The 23,527-nt window shown below is 32.8% G+C and overlaps 1 protein-coding gene across 1 annotated transcript; it reads right to left on the bottom strand.

Annotated features, from left to right (window-relative positions):
• Positions 1-6,056: 6,056 nt before the first annotated feature.
• LOC105332627 (cytochrome P450 2U1) lies at positions 6,057-15,839 on the bottom strand. Its single transcript, XM_020069059.3, has 6 exons — positions 15,206-15,839; positions 11,043-11,252; positions 10,759-10,888; positions 8,756-9,021; positions 8,203-8,330; positions 6,057-7,764 (listed from the first exon to the last, which is right to left on the bottom strand). The coding sequence occupies exons 1-6, from the start codon at positions 15,755-15,757 to the stop codon at positions 7,551-7,553; spliced, it is 1,500 nt and encodes a 499-aa protein (XP_019924618.3). The 5' UTR covers positions 15,758-15,839; the 3' UTR covers positions 6,057-7,550.
• Positions 15,840-23,527: the final 7,688 nt, after the last annotated feature.

Below are 23,527 nucleotides of genomic sequence, written 5' to 3'. Positions count from 1 at the left end.
AAGTTTGGTTGTTCAAGTCGTCACCGTTTTTTTTAGATCTAATGGAGTCATTGTTTTTTGTCTCTTGACAGGAAAAGGACAAACGGAAATGCTCAGTGAAAATAAAAGTTTGTATTTCTTGAACATTAGACAACTGTACTTTATTGTTTATCAATTTTACTAAAATTGTCAAAGAAAACCCGTACTAGTTAAACATTTAAACAGCTTGATTTGTTTGAACCCTTCTGGTGAGGACCGGAAGTGACGGTTGGCAAAATGAAAGCGGTTAAACGCATGTTCTATCAAATGTGTATCATCCATATAAGTTTCGTAAATTGATCACTTGACTTTCTGAGATCTCGTTGGTAAAACATTTATTTAAAAAAGGCTATCTGAGATATTTGAGATATCTCACCTGAAGTAGATTTTTTTGTTTATTTTACATCGGATAGATGACATATGTAAGGATTAATACTTATATTTCAATTCTATATTAGATTAATCAAATGCAAAAAAAAAAAAAATTGAAGTTCTTCCGGTGACGACCGGAAGTTATGACGAACAAAACAAAATAATTCAAAATCATCTACAAGTATGGTTCTATAATCCTACAATTCTGAACGCTCAAGTCCTTATTTTTTTGAGATCTCAATGTCACAAGCTTTTTGTCGCAGGACAGGAAACGGGAGACAGGAAATGAAGTTTTAAAAAAATGATAAGAAATATTCTTCGAGATATCACTCCTGAAAATTTCAAGAAAATGTACTGAACCATCGCTGAGAATTCTTGTGGACAAAAAAGGGAATAAAATTCGTACCCAGTTTTCGAGCCATAGTGAGCTCTTAAGAATGGCGCCACTGGCGTAAAACAAAAACAATAGGCACAATTTCAGAATATAGTCTACCTATCCTGAAAAGTTCATATTCATATCTCTGAGAAGCGTGCACACAACGGGTCGTAAAAGCTACAAAATCAGCGATAACTATGTACCGGAAGAGACGACGACAAAAATATTAAAAACAAAATAAATTCAGATCACTTCCAATCATCTGTGAAAAAATAGTGTAAATCGGTTGAATAGTTTCCGAGAAATCGCGTGCACAAAATTTGTGGAAACAAGAGGCCAATGGGCCACATCGCTCACCTGAGGAACAATAGGTATGATAAAATCATCTAATGGACTCATAATACAACAATCTGGACAATGTACAATAATACATGTAGATCCTGTATAAATAAAATCCATTTTTCCCCCCTGCATATTCTTATGTTTATAATCATTAGTCCCTTTTCTAACAGGATGATTTTATAGTCATATCACATGTTGAGTATTGCAGTTCTCAAAAAGATCCTTAACAATTGTTTATATATGGGCTATAAAGCTACATCAAACTCTGAACCTTCTTGTGAGGCCGAAGAATTGTCCTGGAGCCAAAGTCTTAACAATTATAAAGAATCAACTGGCTGGTTAGTTTCTGAGAAGAATTTTAAAGATTTACTCTATATATTCATATGTAAAACTTTAACACCCCCCCCCCATTGTGGCCTCACCCTACCCCCAGGGATCATGATTTTCACAACTTTAAATCTACACTACCTGAGGATACTTCCACACAAGTTTCAGCTTTCCTGGCTGATTAGTTTCTGAGAAGAAGATTTTTTATATATTTACTCCATATATTCCTATGTAAAACTTCCACCCTCCATTGTGCCCCACCCTACCCCCAGCGATCATGATTTTCACAACTTTGAATCTACACTACCTGAGGATGCTTCCACACAAGTTTCAGCTTTCCAGGCTGATTAGTTTCTGAGAAGAAGATTTTTAAAGATTTACTCTATATATAAATTCCTATGTAAAATGTTGACCCCCCATTGTGGCCCCACCCTACCCCCGGGGGTCATGAATTTCACAACTTTGAATCTACACTACCTGAGAATGCTTCCACACAAGTTTCAGCTTTCCTGGCTGATTAATTTCTGAGAGGAAGATTTTTAAATATTTATTCCATATGTAATGGTTAAAATTATACGTGGTATTTGCGCGAATCGCGTACCGTATAATTTACCTGTGTTTATTCTATTTATAGAGTTTCAGTTCAGCGCAAATTCTTTTTTTTTAGAGATTATGTTTCTTTAAACTTATTAAAAATATCTTTTGAACATTTATCTAGTTGTTTTCGATTCTATTATGATAATCAGCAAAGTGAGACTAATTTGTGAAATTATTTATTTACTTATTATAATATTTGGTAATATAAGGTGGAATGTCCCTCTGATAAGAGAGATAACTTCTGTAGAAAATAATATCACTTTGTTTCTGTTAACTCACAATTATTAATGCATGTAACAACAAGGGAGGTGGTGCATGGTCCCAATTTATGTTGGAAGGCGATACACTTATTTGAATTCAAAGATAGAAAAAGAAAATTAGAACTGAACCCCATGGCTCTTTTGAAGCAGGGGGGCAAAAAAAGAAAAACTTGTACAAAATATTACAAGAAATGTATCATAATGATAAAGTATTTATGAGGCAATATCTACATGACTATTCCTCCCCCTCTCCCCTCCCCCTCCCGATGGATTTATTCTTTTTTTTTTTAAATATAACTAAATTTTATGTACTTGTTCAGTACATGTACGGTACATGTTTGATGTTTTAGGCCAGAGAATATTTGGATTGAATATTTTTATTTCTCTATCTATAGCTCATTCACAGAGCTGAATGAATTATAATTGGGAAAAATGTGACCAAGACAATTACAAATTCTAGACTTAGTTGATATCGTTTAATTAAAACTTATAACATTTCAAATGTTTAAAATTGAATAAAGCTTTTCTATTCTGTGGGAGCATATATGGGAAAACAAATTGAAAAAAAAAACCATAATATCTCAGCTCATTTGATTCAAGACAGTATATCCCTGTATTGATATCATACCAATTACTGGAAGATTATTCACTTGATCCCCTTTTTGTGTTACATAACAAAATACATTTTTAGGATTTCTTAAATATATACATGTATATCCATTTACTATTATCTTATCCAAATTTAAAAAAGAAAACCTTTTCTGAAATTTAAGAAACTGTGGCAATTTTTCTTGCACTGTATGTAAAACATGTATGTAAAACCTTCAGTAGTCTATGATAAAGAAAGATAACTCTTGCTGATTGAAGCAATTTTTGTTGCAAACCTATACAACAAAGTGCTATTCTGAACTAAAATGCAGCGCTTCAATATGTTTTGTAATATGAATTGAAAATGTATATAACTATATATTATTTTCATATACATTTTGGATTTTTAATTTTATGCTGCGATATTAAAATTTTGTTTTTTCTAATCACTATGTCTAGTTTTCTTCATATCATGATAAGACATTTTATCAATTTTTGAAAAATCTAGCAGCGCTTCATCACTTAAAATTTGTTTCATATGAATCGATTGATATTGACTTTGATGAAAATCAATATGAAATTTTTTAAAACATTTATGGCAAAAATAATAGCAGAGGGATATTACACCTTAAACTAGTCTAACAAGTTTATACGGAGTCTCACTTCGCTGACGCCCTTGAGAGTGTTCAGGTGTGAAACGGGTGAAACGTGTGAGTGATACTAGTACCTTTCATTATTTACGGTAAGAGAGTTATTTTCATGTTTGGAATAACTATTCATTTGTATTATATTCCATACACAGTAATTTAAATATCATTTATGTGAGAATAATAAAATTGTTTTATATGCAGACTGTTTAGAGAAATGTATAGCGATTTGAGATAACTTCTAATAAGTCTGTAGTATTTTTAGATTTAAGCATAAATATATATGGTGGTTTTTTTTTATTATATATAGTCATACCTGTTGCAAGTGAGTGCGCTAGTCTACTAACTGACTGTGTGTGGCACCGCCGCCATATATTGGAGGTTCTTTGATGTCATATTTTGAAGTAAATGCAAATTGTGTATTATTAATTTTTTAGTGTTTCTGTGTGTGTCTATTTGTAATATGAGTTATTTTGTTTATATAGTAGCTCATTGCCAATAAATTTAATATCTAATTGAAATAAAGAACTTGAACAGAATAAGCGATTTTATTCTATTACACATATATTCCTATGTAAAACTTCGACCCCCCATTGTGGCCCCACCCTACCCCCGGGGTCATGATTTTCACAACTTTGAATCTACACTACCTGAGGATGCTTTCACACAAGTTTCAGCTTTCCTGGCTGATTAGTTTCTGAGAAAAAGATTTTTAAAGATTTACTCTATATATTCCTATGTAAAACTTTGACCCCCCCATCGTGGCCCCACCCTTCACCCAGGGGTCATGATTTTCACAACTTTTAATCTACACTACCTGAGAATGCTTTCAAACAAGTTTCAGCTTTCCTGGCTGATTAGTTTCTGAGAAGAAGATTTTTAAAGATTTACTCTATATATTCCTATGTAAAACTTCGACCCCCCATTGTGGCCCCACCCTATCCCCGGGGGTCATGAATTTCACAACTTTGAATCTACACTACCTGAGGATGCTTCCACACAAAATTCAGCTTTCCTGGCTTTCTGGTTCTTGAGAAGAAGATTTTTGAAAAATTCTCGAAATTAAATTTTTCATTAATTTCTAATTATCTCCCCTTGAAAACGGGTGTGGCCCTTAATTTTCACAACTTTGAATTCCCTATGCCTAAAGATGATTTGTGCCAAGTTTGGTTGAAATTGGCCAAGTAGTTCTTGAGAAGATGTTGAAAATGTGAAAATTTTACGGACAGACGGACGGACAGACGGACAGACAGACGACGGACAGACGGACGACAGACAAAATGTGATCAGAATAGCTCACTTGAGCTTTCAGCTCAGGTGAGCTAAAAAAGGAGAAGAAGAAACAGTACGAAAACTATAAGGTCTTCCGTTGGAAACGGAAGACCTTAATAATAGACGTTAAAATACAATACTCTATCGTCTAGACAATTTTTAAGATATCAGTCTGGTTCCAAATAATTACCTTTTATTTATCAAATTCTTAAACAGTTAAACATTTCTGTTTTAAAGGGGCATGGTCACGATTTTGGTCAAATTTTATTTTTCTGTTTTTATTATTTACAATGCTTTGGGAATGCATTTCTAATAATCAAATTAAATTTGGGTGCCAGTCGATGAGTTTTAAGCAAGATACAGGGTTCACAATTCTTCCTAATGTAAACAAGGCTCGTGCCCTGTTTTTGTTTACTTATGTTCAATATACTAGTAAAAAATCTTTTACAAACGGATTTGTCTATCTTCTTATTCATTTTAAGCAAAAATAACATTACTAACGTATACCACATTCATTTTAGACCTAAAACTGGAATTTTCCCTTCAACATTCAAAACGTAAACAAAAGCTTTGTTTACATAGCGAAGAATTGTAAGCTCTGTAACTCGCTTTTAACTCAACAAAAGACACTCAAATTTTGGTTGCCTATTAAAAATGCCTTACTAAAGCATTGTCAACATTAAAATTAAAAAATAATTTTTGACCAAAATTGTGACCATGTCCCTTTAAAATTCTAATGAAAGTGAAATGTTACTTAGTTTAGAAATGAAAAACAAAATAATGATAAATGAAGTGTGTATGGAATGTAGAATAGAAATTGAATGAAATTGAAAAATTAAAGAAAATACTGAATTATTGCAAAAATCGTGGTTTGAAAGATCCTTTCTAAGAGTTATTTTTCTTTATTTTACATGGTCTCAAATATCTTGGGACCATTTTTTTAATTAATAAAAATCACGAAGAAAAATAAAAAAAGATACGAAGATATACTTAATATGTAGATATAAGATTAATAGATTAATAAGATTAGTATGATTAGTATGCGATGTTTGAAGCTGATAATTTTTTTTATGAATGCATCATATTTATTTAACTCTTTGGCACAAAACATTAGCCGTTATATTGCCTTTTACTTTTTTATATACGATAGCAATTATAAACAATTCTGCAACAACCATACGCATATAAATACATACACATTAGATGTCCATAGTGATAGACATGTACGTGTATAATAAAAAACAAGATATTCGACTTTTTAATTACTTGAATTTTTACTGTGCTTAGACGATCACTGTTAAAAGCAAAGTTAAAATCACTGAACTTGTTAAGAAAACTGCCGAGTATAGTTCTTCATGTCCGTAGCAAATACTGTCACCAGTCTTACGTCACCTGCAAACAGTGCACATATCCTTAAATAGAGTTTACACGAGTGCGATCACAAATGTGGTGCAGGTGTTGCATAACCATTCCGTCATTAGAAAAAAGAAAAGAAAAACACTAATACACAATAAAAAAATTAAATATAGATTATGTTATAACAAACGAACGATAATCATGAAAGTTATATGATTATTGTAATAATATAAGCAATATTCATTAGTGAAAAAATGCCGATCAAAGAATGACCTATATTTTCGTGAGAAAGACTGAGGCAGATAGCGTAGGAATATGAATACTTCACATTTATATCTTTTTTTAAAAAGGCGATTTTTGAAAAAAATATAAACGTCAATTTTGTTTTCTTTCAAGTATAAAATATACACTGATATCTTAAACATTTGTTATAATGTTGTATCTGCTGATGATGAATTAAACTATATTTTTCAGCGCAATTATGTAAAGAGTACCTGACCTAAGTAATATATCTTGAATAGATAGCAAGCAATGATCGAATATATTAAAAACAAAAATCACCAGTAGAATTTGAACCCAAAACACTGCATGTTTGTATTCACTAATCCCGGACGAAACCATGAGCTATGCGTAACTACACAATTTGCAATGTAAAGTAGTATTTGAAACAACACTGTCATTTCAAAGGACTTTGTTTTTCATCCTCAAAAGTGCATAATTAGTCCTCTCTGGGTCATCTCTGCATCTTTTTTTTTTAAAAACGACATTTTTAATGCTGAAACATGTCATTTTTCCACGTTTCAAATTTGTGAAGAGAAGACCCAGAGACAATAAAATCAAATAAAAACAGCTGTAAATAAGTAGGATTTCGGATGAATTGCATTATGTTCGTTATTTAGACACATATTATGATAAGACCTTTTGCATTACAAACATTTTGCCACTTATTCCACGTCCAACAGAAACCAAATAACGGTTATAATTTGAAAAATGTGTAAAATTAATTAATGAAATTTCCACTCTTCTTGTGGACCCATATTCCTGCCGAATCTACATCTTAAGCGCACACTTTCTTTCACCGTGCTTTGATTTGATAATTATACATGTAAGTTAGTGATATAATATATTTTGGATAAGTCATAATCAATTTATATTTGATTAAATTTTTACATGATAAAGTTTTAACTATAAACTTTAGAAAACAAAATGTTGAGGTTACATGTTTACCGTTTGGATTTTCCAACGATTTTTCGATAGTAAACAGTATGATTGTTCGATATGGATGTCTTAAGAATACATATGTAAGAAAGATCATGATAATGTACATGTACTACGTCTTTTGTTTTTCTTATGCTATTGATATAAACCCTGGCCTCTAGATATGTTTTTCTGATACTATTTTGATCGTAACTTAAAGCGAACTTCAAACGGCTGTGGCTGTAGAAATGTTTTTTGAAGCATTTCTGTCGGCACCAGGTCTGGCAAGGACTTTCCATCTGGCTCAATCACTGTTGCCAACTGCATCAGGGTAGCTATAAAAAGGAACATGCGGGATCTTGCGAATACTTCTCCAATACAACTTCTTTTTCCTATTCCAAAAGCAAGCACTCTGAAAATAGATTAATTTTTTGTTAAGTAAATCAATCATTATATTCTGCAGTGGTTGTTATCAACCATATCATCGATATTGATAATGAAATGAAAAGAAAAATTATTCATTAAGCGGATTTGTTTTCACTAATCCAAAAACAAATTCTCTAAAAATAGATTATTCTGTATTTAAGTAAATTAATTTATATTTTCTGTAGTGGTTGTCATTGATATTAACTAATAATAAAAAAAAGGTATGCATTAGTCGAAATTTTTTTTAACACATCGGTATCTATCAAATAACTGAGTATGTTTAGTATTCAGTATTCTAATTTTTTTTTAAGTATGTGATATGAACTGACTGGGTTAAAAAAAAATCAATAAATGAATACAAAACTTGTGAAGATAAGACTAAACTATGCTAAAAAGAACAAAGGTCAATTATAAGAATTCACACCTTTTTCGGACAGGGTCATTTGACGGCAACAATTGTCCTTTATCATCAAGAAACCGCTCTGGTTTAAAGAGAAATGGATCATCGAACTCTTTTTCGCTGTGATGAATTGTCCAAATGTTTGGTATGATCTTTGAGAAAAGTCATCTATAATTAAAGTCTTTTTCCTACGAAAGTTTCAGCATTTCTTTCAGAGGTAAAATATAACAAGGTTAGTGGTTAATCTTAATAAACGTTAAACGCCCATAAACAAATATATTATTTGTCTCGATAAAAGAATTGATGAAGATAGTCAATTTTCAACGCCAACTTTTCAGTAAAACACGTTCTATGGTTTCATTCATAATTTTGGGCACCAATTTTCATATATTTTGTAAAACGCATAATTTCAAGTGTAATTCAATTTGCAAACAATGGCTCTACATACAAAATTGATATCACTTTCTTTCGAAAACGAATATTTGCTCTCGCCTTACTATATAACAACAAAAAGTTGGTGCTCAAAGAATGGTCATACAACTTATATAAATGTCGTAGAAATGGTAGTTTTACTCACGATTGTGTTCTTTTTAATGGTGTATCCACTTATTGTTACATCCTCTGACGCAGCATGAAAAACGGCCAGAGGAACGAGTGAGATGTAGCGCATGGACTCGATGATGAACGCTTCCGTCAGATGACAGCTCCTCCTGTCGGCCAGACTGGGCTCTCTGTCGGAACCAATCACATTGTCCACCTCTCTTTGCAATGATATCTGCAGTTCAGGTTTTTTTGCAAGAAGTTGGATCATGGACATGATTGTTCCTCGTGTTGATAAAAGGCCTGTTTTTATTCATTGCCATTAGTATTACTTTCAGTGTTTATTGCATTTCATCAATTCATATCAGTATTACAAATCTTATCAAAGTACTTAAGTACTGAACAGGCTCTTTTGACATGTCATTATGCATATTGTGTAGAAGACTGGCTTCTAACTTACTAACGCTCTCTCTCTCTCTCTCATGTTTTTATGTCGGCAAAGCGTCAGAGAAGCGTAGGCTCCTATTGATGCTGTTCGGTGTTTTTGTTTACTTTTGCAGCCCAGCTAAAAGTCGCCTTTTTCCTGTACAAGTCTACTTAAATGCAGCCATGTTGATAATAGAAAACTCATCATTGTTGATACCAAATTAAGGATGTTTAGTAACATTAGTAACACATTAGAGGATATTTCTTTAAACGAAAAGATTGACAATAAGGAATATTATATATTTCAAGGAGTATTTGTTGGAATCACACTCTGTAAAAAATTTAAATTTGCAATAAAAAACGAAAAAATATAACATACCTTAAAAGATAATTTTTTTAGATGATTTTAAAATTAAGTATTTACAAATGGAATGGAATTAATTGGGGAGAAAAACAGTTTATACAGTACTGATAATTAGATAAAATTATAGGGTTAGGTTTGTTTAGTAGCATAATTCATATTCAAATCGAGTATTTTTTATCATCATTTTAATTAATCTATTACAAAATTGTTTGTAATATTTTTGTTCTTTAACAATTATTTTCGAATGGTGAGGAGAAACAACATTGTTTATAAGATCGGAAGCAAAATATACTGCTAACTCCTTTTCTTGTGTAAGTTAAAACTCAAGTAAGCTTTTTTGAACAAGACACTTGGCCAAAATTCAACCAAACTTGGTGCAAAGAATTCTTTTGCTTAAATATCTTTTACAATAAAAGGCAGATTTCCTTTCAGTTATGGAGGTAATTTAGAGGGAATGGCAATAGCATGGACTAAATAAAAGTATTTTCATGAATAAATGTTAGAAATTGGTTTTAATTTTACTAAGAATTATTTCAAATTCGGATACAAGAAGAAACTGAAATATTTTTAAAGAAATATATATTTATATGAAAATATTAGCTACAGTGTAATAAGTTTTTAAAATTCGCATTCGTACTTTTCATATTCCAAGCTAGCTACGAAATTGTAGCTTCACGAAAAATACGAATTGACGGATTGTGGAGCAACAGTTCTATCCATACAAAAATATCTATGTTTATTGCGCACAAAACGATGCGCGCGTTTTTGGATTTAATGAACCAATTTGGGAATGTATTCCGTGAATAATTAATACTCAGTCCTGAGACATTTTACTATAGGTGTCATTACTTTACTTGCCTCTGAATATCTTTTAAACACCTTCACCTGCCACGTGAAGTGAAGCGGTGTGGTTTGTCTACAGGTTAAAATGGCGATTCTTGATCCCGACGTTAAATAAACATACTTCAATACCCGATGTCGGTTAGGGTGTTAAAAAAACGTTTGAGGCAAATAAATGATGAATCAGTATTAATCAGTAGTAAAAATTTTCAGGATTTTTTGTTATAAAAACATTTACAGAATATATTCCTAAATAAATTTAATATGTCCAAAACCGTGCGCATCTTTTTGTGCACTATAAATAAACAGGAATTGTGGGAATTGTAGCTCCACGGCCCGTCGACCCGAATTTCCCGTAGAGCTACAGTTCTGCGGCTATCTTAAAGCAAAATCGGCTTACTCGTACATACCTGCAGCCACAAAATTCACAAGCAAGTTTCTAGTGTTTTCCTGGGTGAACCTTTGTTTGCCATCGTCATCCCTTACCTCCATCACGTCCTTCAGCGTGTGGTAAATACCCTTATTATCTGTGTCTTCTTTCTACAAATTGAAAATTAGATGTGAATTTTCGACGATTCTATATTTTTTCTCTCTAGCAAACCAGAGGCACGTGTAGTGTGACGTAAAATAAAAGCAATCCAATGGAAAGCCCTTTTTAGGATTCATGTATGTGTCAGTACATAAAACCGCTCACCGATAGATCCTCCAGATGCTCTATCATTTGTTGTTTTGTTTTGTGAATTTCGGTAATATTCCTGGATATTGGGAGAGAAATGTGACGTAGAAACGGCAGGGCCCCATACACAGCATCGTACCCCGGGTTTGCCACCAGTTGGATCAAATCGTCAAGTCTATGCAAGATTTTCTGTAACTTTCCATTTCTACCAAAACTTCGCCCAATGATCTAACAAAGGAATAATGCTAGTTCCTGAGCACTTCATGTAATGATAAAAATATTTTGTTACATTTTCTGAAATTTAGATATCTAATATATTTTCTATTATGAGGAATTAAAAAACTTATCGACTGAACATATTTTGTCCAAATTGTTTGAAACATGAAATAACAGACTGAATGTAAAATGAAAAGGAAATTAGACATAAGATTGTGTTCTATTAAAAAGTTCAATATTTTTAGAACGCGATATCTGCCTTATGTAGATACTCTTCTTAATATGATGATACTCTAACATTACATGATGATACTTCAGCATTACATGATGTTACCTTAACATTTCGTGCTGAAATGTTGAAGTACCATAATGTAATGTTGAAGTAATAGCATGTTATGTTATAGTACTATCATGGAGTGAAATTTGAGTAACTGTTATCTATTCATAAATATACCTTTCCCTTTGTACAAGACAATAATTCACTTCAGTTATAATTGCTTAATTATTTTATTAACTCTTACACCTCACCTTTGATTTAATTGACTCACTCATATTGAAGTTTTACTCTATGACATACCGGTATGTCACTCGTGCTTAAGTGCTAATTTCTATTGTTTTCAATTCTTATTTATATTGTGTTATACACCATTGTCGGGAGTCAAGAATTAGGCTTCGGATTGTTCGGGTGTAGTTTTTGGATTTCCAGAATTCACCCTACCGACCTAAAGTTCAAATAAAGTGCTTTTTAACATCTAGAGCATTTTAGTCTTATTGTCGCCGGATTTATAGAAACCCCATATATTTCCCGGTGATAGTACCATCATGTAATGTTAAAGTATCAGCATGTAATGTTAAAGTATTAGCTTTTAATGTTTAAGTATTATCATATTATGATGATTATCTACATAAGGCAGTTGAGACGTTCCCTGAATGCCAATTTTTTTGGATTTTGTGGTTGTGTTAATTCACGAATTAAGAATGACGTTTACTCAGAATGAAAAAAAAATCCACTGATGATAATGAAAAACCAACTACTGTGTGTTGTAGACCTTACATGGTAGTGTTATTCTTCACTTTCAAATTAGTAGGTCAATGACCTACTTTTTGAGTTAATGGCCATTGAATATTTTTTGAAAAATTAAGAAAAATCCATAAAAAAATTTACTCTATGATTGAGATTTTCTTAATTGTGATAATAATACAAATTGCTTAATTCTTTGACAAATGAAATACAGTTTATGAATGGTAGTGACATTCAATAGATACAACGAATTAAGTTTTCATTCACAATTTTTTAGGGTATTCTAGTCCGAATTTCCTCTATCAGTTTTCAAATTACTACCCATTTTTGATTCAATATAACAAAAAACTGAATGATGATAATGCTAAAACATTTATAGTATTAAACTAAGTATAATGACCTTGCTCTCCTGGCATAAAATTTATATGAGGTCAATGATCAAAATTTTGAGATATGGTGTATTTTATCATTTTTAAGCATTTTTCAATATTTTTGTAGTGTGTGCCATACGATTATCTAAACGAAAAAGCAAGATAAAACCAACAGAATATATGCAAAATTATGTTGACTAACAAATGAAATCTTAACTTTAAATATTATAGTTCTATCAAAAATATTTCAGTGGCAAACAAAATCTGAAAAATTTTATCTGAATTTCCTCTGCTTTGCTAAAAGTCAAACTTTGTCAGAGCCTAATTCCATAATTTAGTAAAAATATCGATTGTTATGTCAATAATAGTTCATTTCATAAATACTTTTTGTATTTAAATCATATTTTACTCATTAAATTGAACTTTTTAACAATCCGGATTTGAGAACTAAAACCCTGAGTAAATAACGTCCTTAAGTGTTCTTTGTAGTTTATTACACACTGTATTGATAGGATCATTGTACAAGAATTGTTCATTCAACCAGCAAAAATTAATATCCACAAATATCGCCACCACAGTACTAATTTAGATATAACAAATGTTTCTAGGGTTCTTCAAATTTTGAAATTTATAATACTTTAAGTATTCGTAAAGTATTTTCATTGATAAGACAAAATCTTAGCGTTATGATGCTTACTTATTAAATTTGACCTTTACGTTAGTTGGGCTAAAAAAAAATTAGCTGTTATCCCTAAGCAAGTGTCCAAATGTGAGGTTTTTGCTAAGTATGAGTCAATAGTTACATCGTAGTACGTAGTGAGTAACACACGTTTAACCTTTAGCAATTAGGTTATTTACAGCCTCGTTCTCAATATTTTGTACACACACACACACACACACACACACACACACACAGAGTTAGCGATGATATACCCCCTCCGCTAAGTTGTAGAATTCAGAATATCAACTTGAAGAGATGTTCATTAGTTTGAGCTATTCTTCGGAGTAATTGGAATGGAAGTCACAAGAGTTACGTATCCTGTGTTTCTTGAAAAGAAAGTTCAACTATATTTATCTGAAAAATATTTCCATTAACTTGCCATTTTGCCTCTTCTGTAATATATTGTTTACTATTATACACCAGTTTTTCATTTTAATGAAATATTCTCACAGAAGAAGGAGTATATGGCCCAAAAACTCTATCAAAAAGTGCTATATGGTTAATCTGAGGTCATTGCCTTTTTGATTCCACAGTATTTAATAAAGTTTGTTTTTATATTTCATTTCTAAAATTTGCTCGTTACTTAAAAATTTCCATCAAGGTCAAATAAATCACAAAATAGGAAGATGCCTGCTTTAAAGTAGTGTTTAAATAAGACAGGTTTATTTTCTATTTGAATTTTAAGATTGTTTAATATTTGTACCATATGGTTATTCTTGTTTTAAAAAAAAAATTCATAAACATTGGTCCAGCATAAGAAAACCTCTTCCAGAGAGGATTTTAAATAGTCTAACATATATCATAGAAAAAAAATTACTCTTTTTCATAGATTACGAGTATTACAAAGAATTATTGACTCGAGTAATGGAACCTATTTACTTTTTGAATTCAACATTCTCCTGATCCATGTGTATTTTAGTGGAGTTATAAATTCCCTTGAGTCTATCATTTTAAATTCCCCTGAAAGATATTGATGGTTTTTTTTTTACTTTATGTGTAATACTGTTCCATAGAAATTCAAACATTTCGTTTTCAAAATCTTTTGGAAAATTATCATTGGACATTGGCAATGCAAGAGCTAAGTGGATACATTTTGCTATAATTAGTGTCTTAAGAACAATAAGTCTGCATTTTGGTGTCAGCCTTTTAACTTTTCATTGGTTAAGTAATTTTTTAATCTCGAAACAAGAATATCAAAACTATCATTTTTCCAGTCAAGTTTCCATCTTGAGCAATGAAAGACTTCATTTGAAAATTTTTTACTTTCTATCCAAATCATTTTGGGGTTTTTTATATTAATTCTTACTCTCGATAATTTTGCAAAATAATATGGGTCTTGGGCCATTCATAGATGTTGGAGAGCCATCGAATGTTACAGATACATCATTTGCATATTGAGAGAGTTTATATTCTTTTCCATAAATTAATATATCATAAATGTTTTTATCATTTCTTATAATCATGCCTTAGATTTCAGCACACAGCAGATCTAGAAATAGATATGGATATATTGGATCATCTACAACCCCTTACTGGATATATATACTCTGAGATTGTTCATTTTGAATGAAACGCATTTGAATTTCCATTATAAAATGTTTTCATCTACCTATTTATTAATTATCAAATAAATTTTTATTATCGTCTTGCTTTTAAAAAGCATGTCTCTTAGAAGTGTTCATTAAAATTTAAAAGTCCACTAAATAATGTTATATATAACGTCTAGCTCTAGAGAGGATGTAAAATGTGTAAAGTGATATTTTAAAAAATTACAAACAGATCAAAATCAGGATGATTAGAAGTACACTTCTAATCTTCGGATCACATGAGCCTAATACTAGCGCATACGTACCAGAACTTCAACCGTACTTAGCAGAAATTCCTCAACGATATCACTTGGATCGTTGTTCTTGTATTCGTTGGACCGTATAAGTTCCTTTACGGAGATGATGTTCTCCTTGATTTGTGATTCTCTGCAAGACAGGCCTTCTCCATATGCCCGAAGTAGCTGGTAGCCCAGCTTTCTACGTCTTGTAACTGCATTATCTTGGGCGAAAACAACGTCAGCATTTTCCAAAACGTACTTGCCTAAAAATAATGGCGGTCGATTTGCTGTCACAGTGGCATTTGGCTCTTGGTTAAACGCTTCTCTAAGAACTTCAGATGAGTTTAAACTAACAAACGTCTTTCCAAGCAAATCAAACTGAAATATCTCTCCATATTTGGTCGTCCAGTCGTAAAGTTTTAGATGAAGAGTCAGAATGTCAAATTCAAAGAGAATTCCTACAACAGGCCATCCTTTTGGTCCCGGAGTCAAGTTTTTGGTCGTGTAGTTCACAAGCTTTTGAACGCCATAAAATAGAGAAAGTACGATCAAAACTAAGATTAACATTAAATCCAGCATGTTCGAGTCGTGTGGTCAGAAACGTTTGATATTCTAAGTCAGATGAGGTTTATATTAACCTGACTTTTTAGCCTTTGTTACGCAAGAGATAGAAAATTGCATAAATTTATTTTCAGGTTGAAGTTCTGTGCATGTTCAAGGTTAGATACTTGCTTTGTCCTACTTAGAGGCGACTTCTTGCGACTTGGGACTTAAATATCAGGCTGAAAGAAGCTCGGGTTTTCAATTTCACATAATAGTATTATTTTAAAGAGGCGCAGGTTAAAAAAATTGTCCGCTCACCTAAATGTCAACAAATTTAATCAAAGTACTGAAAGTACTCCTGGGAGATGAGCAATTTGTAAACCCAATAAGAAACGATACCACTCGGGTGGGAAGTTTGTTGACTAAGAAGTCGCTGGTGGAAAGCGGTATTTTATCAATTCGGCATTAGGGACATTAAGCAGTGGGGGAATTTTTTCGGTCTTATTCAAAGGACCGGTCACGCAGGCGACAGGAAGTTTAGTGACTGAACATTATCATTATTTTAGATACAGTTAGCTTTAGCAGATATTCATAGTATTGCTCCAAACTGGAAAATTGTAAGAAACGATTGTATATAATAATAGGCACGTGGGCCACACTGTTCGCCTGGTTTTAGTCCCGTTTTCATTTTCCAAATTTTCAAATTAGTTTACCTCATTAAAAGTGACCATACAAACGTGTGTTATGTTTCAACTAATCTGTGTCTGCCTCACATCCAATTGTTTTTAAAACATGAGGCCTATTGGCCACATTGCTCGCCTGAGCAGCGACAAAATCAACTTTATTGAGTCATATACAAAATATCTGAACAATTTAACAAATAGATACTGTATAAAAAATAATTTTCTTCAGATATTCTTAAGGTAAACATTGTGCCACTTTTGTCCCTGGATTATTTCATATTAATGTTACACATTGAGCAATGCAGTTCTCAAAAAGATCAAGATCAAGAAGACCAACTATTTATTCATCAAAGATGAAATACAGAAATCAAATTAAATTTTCAGAATTGCCCAATGAAATAATAACTACATAATATTATATTTAAAGTTTTATTTGGCGATGATTGGCCATGGCTGCTTCTAATGGTGTGGGAGCCAGTCTTCAATTCTTTCCTTATACAGTATCCCTATCAAACAAGCAAAGCAAAAGCTTCAGCCCTTGGAACAGATGCTCAACTGCTTGCTCACCTAGTCCATTAACACAAATGCAAATAACTGTCAATTGATATTGTTAACATAAGCACTTCTTGTAAGCCAGAATGCCGCCACGAGACTATGCACAGCATAGTCTACGCCAACAGTAGAGCTACATCCATGAACGAGGGCTATAGGTTGAGATTAATCATTGTATACCATTAAGCTGTTACAAATTAAAAAGCGAGATAAAAGCATGAGGGTAGGAAAGATTAATACCCAACGGCATACAAGTATATAGACAACTACTTGTTGTAGGGCTGACAGGTACAGAAATAAACCATTGCCCAGGTCAGACAGATGTACATTGTCTGCGGCAAACAACCAGGGCTATCGATTTTAATGTTTACAATGCTTTAGTAAGGCATATTTAATAGGCAACCAAAATTTGAGTGTCATTTGATTAGTTATAAGCGAGTAACAGATCTTACAATTCTTCGCTATGTAAACAAAGCGTTTGTTTACATTTCGAATGTTGAAGTGAAAATTCCAGATTTAGACCTAAAATAAATGTGTTAATCATTAGGAACTGTTAATTCATGCTTTAAATGAATAATAAGATAGACAAACCAGCTTTGAAGATTTTTTACTGATATATTAAACCTATGTAAACAAAAACAGGGCATGAGCCCTGTGTACATGACGAAGAATTGTGAGCCCTGTATCTTGCTTAAACCTGAACGACTGGCACCCAAATTTCATTTGATCATCAGAAATGCATTCCTAAAGCATTGCAAATAATATAAACAGAAAAATAGAATTTGACCAATATCGTGACCATGTCCCTTTAAGCAACTGGATTCCTCCCACCCCTCCATACATCCCTGGGCAGATCTTGGACAGACCAAACTTAAGTGGTTGATGGCATCAGTGTAGATTTTTTTTCAAGGATTTGATAATCTTAAATCGCAGCTCGATTGATCTAGCCCCGTTTTGCATAGGGATATTATTGCCCCCGCAGTGTACGACCAAAATCTGAAGTGGATCTTCTACTTCAAGCAATGTTTTAATTTTTGGGTAAAGTTGACACCACCTCATGCCCCCTTTGCCCTGCCAAAAAATGAATGCCTTGTGTCTATATACCTGGAGATCAGTGCCACGGCAAGACTTTCTTGCATGACAAAAAGCATGGTTATTGATGAATGACCCAACAATCGAGATTCTTGTATGATCTAATAAAAATGTTGATCGACATACATGTAAATAAATACACGAGATAAGATTATCACCTTTAATACTTTAACATTGTTTTAGAGGAGCTACTATCTTATGTAATTAAGCAAGCAAGAAGATTTCCATCTGCCCTCAATTGCATTAGACTGCTGACTTGACCTGACGCCCAAGCACTAGACGCTGTACTTTTCGAAATGAATCTGTCATGTAAACCTTAGTGTCTAAACCTACTTTCTCTAGAAGCATATTGAAAACTGATACTACCTGGTATCTACTCACAGGACTTCCTGAAATATAACAAAACAATGATTCCCTACACTTCGGCCTGAATTGTAAATATGATCTGATATAAGACACAGTACAAACAAGCTTATGTGTAGACTTAGGTTGAATAGCCACCCCTACCCACTTGATCAGTCTTTTAAATGCTAAAAGGCATTTTTAATTGTGTTGCCGAGTGGTGAACATGACACATTGTGCACTTGGATAGCATACACCACATCCTGCTTTGTGTTTTGTGGGTGGACTGAAAAACACAAAGAATGCTGTAACAAATACAGCTTTAAAAATGTAGAATCATAATATGAATGGCAGATGCTTGGGAGGGTCTAGACCATGGGGGTTAAAATCTGAAGGGTAATTGGTTTTCTGGTGTCGAGGTGGGGATTGCTGCTGCTCAGGACCAGTAAACCTTTTTAAAGTAAAAAATTTTGCGTTTTGTCTGGGAAGCCATGTAATTTACATTAGTAAGAAATGCCTCCCGTATATGTTTAATTGTATTGGCTGAAAATTTCTGCAGTGATAGATATGACACGAAGTTGACTAAATCTGACTGAGATGGGGGCCGGACTGGCCGACTTTGATAGACACGATATTACAAATGAATTGCATTTACTTCAGTATCAAATGGTTTGCAAGTATTTTTTGACAAAGCATAACTCAGAAGCTCCTTCGAACAAAGATGTAAATCATATGCAGAAATGATGCATACTTGCTGATGTCTGGCTGTTTGCTTCTGAAACACTGGCCCTAAATTGATGCCATTGCTGTCGGGAAAGAGAATCTGCTTTAACATTGTATACCCCTTCTATATGCGTAGCTTTGAACTGAATATTAAGCACCAAACCTTGCAAAACTAATTGCCTAAGCAAATACATGACTCTTTCGGTCTCGGAGGTATTAAAATTGAGAATTGAAACTTAGGCTTCATTATTAGTATGAATTATTAGCCGTTTACCAGACAAATTGCTGCCCAAAATTGCAAAAGCCATAGTTTTAGGAACTAGCTCCAACAATGTTATGTTTAAAAAATGTCAGATGCCTTCAAATGGTCAGACCAACCTAAGTGTGGCCAATGATGACCGAAAACTGTTCCGCATCCTAAATTAGCATTACCTGCACAATCTGTATATAAATGGAGATCAAACTCTTTGAATTGATTTACTAATCTATAAGATGCAACTCCACTGATATTTTCCAAAAACATTAACCAAGTGTCAATGTCCTTTCTCATTTTCTCAGTAATTCTAAGCCTGTGATTAGGACGCGAAAGCCCAAAGGATGCATCATACTACAACCTTCTAACAAATGTCCTACCAGCTGGGATGGTACGGATACAGAAGCTGAGCAACCATGTTAATTCTTAAAGCTATAGTAAAGTAACTTTGCGGGTTTTTTTTAAATATGTAACAAATTGAACTTTAACTGCTGAATCTTGTCCAAGGAGATCTTAACAGTCAAAACCTGAACCGCGTTTGCATTTGATATAGGATGATTTAAAGAACACAAAATGCACTTATGCTTGTATAGACCTTTATAACTGAATTCATAACATCTAAGGGGGATAGTTTGTGTCACAGACCCTTGAACCCTTGAACAGCCAGAGGGCTGTACATATACAAAAGTCACAACTCTTGGTCAACAGCAGCAAATGACATACATTTGTATTTGGATTATATTCTTTTTTCAAACGAAATTGTGTATCATAATCTCACCTGCTGAGAGCTTTTGCAGGAAACATTTAACCCCTAGCCTAATTGTTTGCATATACTTAAATAAAGTTGTACTGCACTCGGGGTGTGCTAGGACATATATAGAGGCATCAACCAAAAATGCATAATTCCATACCTGGTTATCTGTAATAACCTTGGGTTTGTATTTGGATGACAAGGTAATGTGGCCACTTTGCATAGGGAAGTATTTTTATCGTCATTAGAATCAGATTCTTTTGTACAATCGACTAAAATCCCCAGGTTGACATACTCGACGTTAGCTATATTTAGCATAAGATTATTCAAAACATTGTGCCCAAGGTCATTATGGTAACTTTGCACTTGAGACTTTTGATTGTTTCTAATAGTGTATGTTGAATGTCATTACCTGGATCCTCTGCGGATGCATCCTGGGTCATCTCATTATGAAGATGGGGGTCTCTACCCAACTAGACATGGAGGCAATCCTCCCGAGTCACCTCGTCCAACTGCTCCCTGTTCAGCGCTGCTAGTTGATTTTGAGTTGACTTAGCTTCTCTATTTAGGTTGTGTAAGGTGGATGAATCAACCAGATTCACACTATGCTGGGGACCATCAGAGCTATCTGTTGCGGCGCGCTTTCGTTCGCGCGGCTTTTCACGTGGTGCAGGTGTGGCATCTCTAGCTTTTCTCTTTGGCATAGTTTACTCTCTTTTTTTTTTAAGGATGACTGATGTAAGTATAGAATGACGTCACAGGTTTGGCTAATAGTCTAAACAGTTGAGGTCGACAGTACAGCTATATGGGAATAATAATTGTGAAATACGTACCTAGATTTATGAGTTAATAATAAAATGAAATGTCAATATGATCTTTGAATCTTTTTCTTCATTTTTAAGAAATATTCTTACAGAAGAAAGAGGAAATGGCCCAAAAGCTTTATCCAAAAGTGCTATATGGTTTATTCTGAGGTCATTGCCTTTTTGATTCCACAGTATTTAATAGAGTTTGTATAATATTTCATTTCTAAAATTTGAACTATATATGATATTAGTCAAATTTGGCCCCCAAAATTCGCGTTTTTTAAAATGATTCAGGTACATTTATTTATTTGTTGTGTTATTTTATAAAAGAGTTGACATGAAATACGTTTTTACCCATTTATTTGATTTACATGCACTCACTGTCAGTATATGACGTCAGAAGTGACGCTATTTTTATAATTCAATAAAAATTAACCAAAAATTGACATTTTTCTTATCTTTTTTCGAATGGGAAATATAGAGCGACTCTTTGAACAAGAACGAATTTTTTGTCACTTATAAGTATTGGAAAAATACATCTTTGGTGAAAATATTTTGTTTGTTCAAGTAGTCGCTCAATGTTTCCTTCAAGAAAAACTGCCTCAAAACAAGCCGTTTTATGCTAAAAATGAGAAAATGGCGGGAAAAGGTAAACTTTATGATGTCATATTTTTAAATTGTGGGCACTAAAATCAAAATGAAAATTATGAAAAAACTTCAAATGTATATTTGTACAAATAAAACAAAGAATTACAGTAAAATGACAATGTTCATTTTAGGGGGGGGGGGGGCATTTTAGGCTCAAACCATAGTCCTTTGCTCGTAACTTAAATATTTTCCATCAAGGTCATATTAATCACACAATAGGAAGGTGCCCCCTTTAAAGTAGTGTTTAAATAAGATAGGTTTATTTTTTTCTTTTAATCTTTAGATTGTTTAATATTTGTACCATATGTTCAATCTTGTTTTACTAAAATTTTGATCAACATAAGTCCAGCATAAGAAAATCTCCTTCCAGAAAGGATTTTTTAATAGTCTTACATATATCAAAATCGCAATGTCAAATTCAATGAGAATTCCTACAACAGGCCATTTGGCCCCGGATGCACGTTTTTTGGTCGTGTTGTTCACAAACTTCTGAACGCCATAAAATTCAGAAAGTACGATCAAATCTAAGATTAACATTAAATTCAGCATGTTTGTGTCGTGTAATCAGAAACGTGTGTATTTGAAGTAATATGAGTTTTATTTAAACCTAACTATCTAGTCTTTGTCACGCAAGAGATAAGAAATTCTGTAGATTTGTTTTCTGTTTGAAGTTGTGTGTGTCTACATGTATGTGCATAAGTTCAAGGTCAGAGACTTGTTTTGTCCCACTTAGAGGCGGCTCCTTGCGATCGGGTGACTTGAATATCAAGCAAAAGAAATACTCAAAGAAGCTTGGGTTTTTAATTTCACATAAAAGCATAATTTAAAAAAAAAAAAAAAAAAAAAAAAAGGCGCAGGCGAAAAAAAATTCCGCTCACCTGGATGTCAACAAAGAAGATAGGGCAAATACCATTTGGTTTAGTCGTAAATTTACAAAATCAAATATTTTTTTTTTTCATATTTAATATATTTGATAATGTTATGATACAAGTTTTCAAAATGACATTTTCTTACTATTAAGTTCAGTTTTGAATATTTTAACAAATGATAAGAAAAAAAATTAAACCCTAAAATATTGGTGGTATCGAACTCATAATCAAAATACTCTAGTTCTATAAATTTACCTTAATATGTCTTGTGTTCTAACAACTGAGCCATTTCAGTCATAAAGAATATGAATTGACTATGAAAAATACATTGCTTTTTTTATTAAATAATTTTTTAAAAAATATCAGATTTGTTGATATTTTAATTTTGCAGTATCTTAAATATCCTCCTATAGGCATTTTACACGCCTTATTCACCAATCTTAATTAAAAAGGTATTTGATTCGATATTTTCATCAAAATTAAACATTCAGCATTTATTATTTACGGGGCGTTTATCATCTTCCCGCATTCCACTCCATTACAAAGAAGAAATATCATAAAAATTTCACATCTTTTATACCAACAGAAAATTGTAGAACCCAATGGACCTTTAACAAAAAATTAATTTAAGTATATAAACAAAAAATATTAAATTTTGTAGGTAAACACAACACACAACATCAATTGCATACACATAACTGATTTAATTGGTCATGGTAATTTTTAACGAGTCATTTACACTTATGGATGCTATCGTGAGGTTTTCCCTTAATTAACCATCTTATATCTGACTGCACGATCTTTGACAATAGACATATCACGAATGGTCACAATGAATAGGTATGAGCATTAAGTTCGTGACGTTTGATCGCGTTGATTATAATCTATAATCATTTCGTCCTCCGAATAGTAAACTTTTATTACATAGATAAAACTCAATTAACCTTTTAATCAATTTTAACCAACATGTTATAGTTCCAACTAGACCTAACCTACATGTAACACCGGAGCAGACCCCGAGCAAACCCTGGGTTTACTGTCGGAGTTTACTTTGGGTTTACTCGGGGTCTTCTTTTTAAATGCGTGT

This window comes from Magallana gigas, chromosome 5 (genome assembly GCF_963853765.1).
Source record: "Magallana gigas chromosome 5, xbMagGiga1.1, whole genome shotgun sequence".
Taxonomy (NCBI): Eukaryota; Metazoa; Mollusca; class Bivalvia; order Ostreida; family Ostreidae; genus Magallana; species Magallana gigas.
The sequence above is the reverse complement of the archived record's forward strand: the minus strand, read 5'-3'. Positions and strand labels throughout refer to the sequence as shown.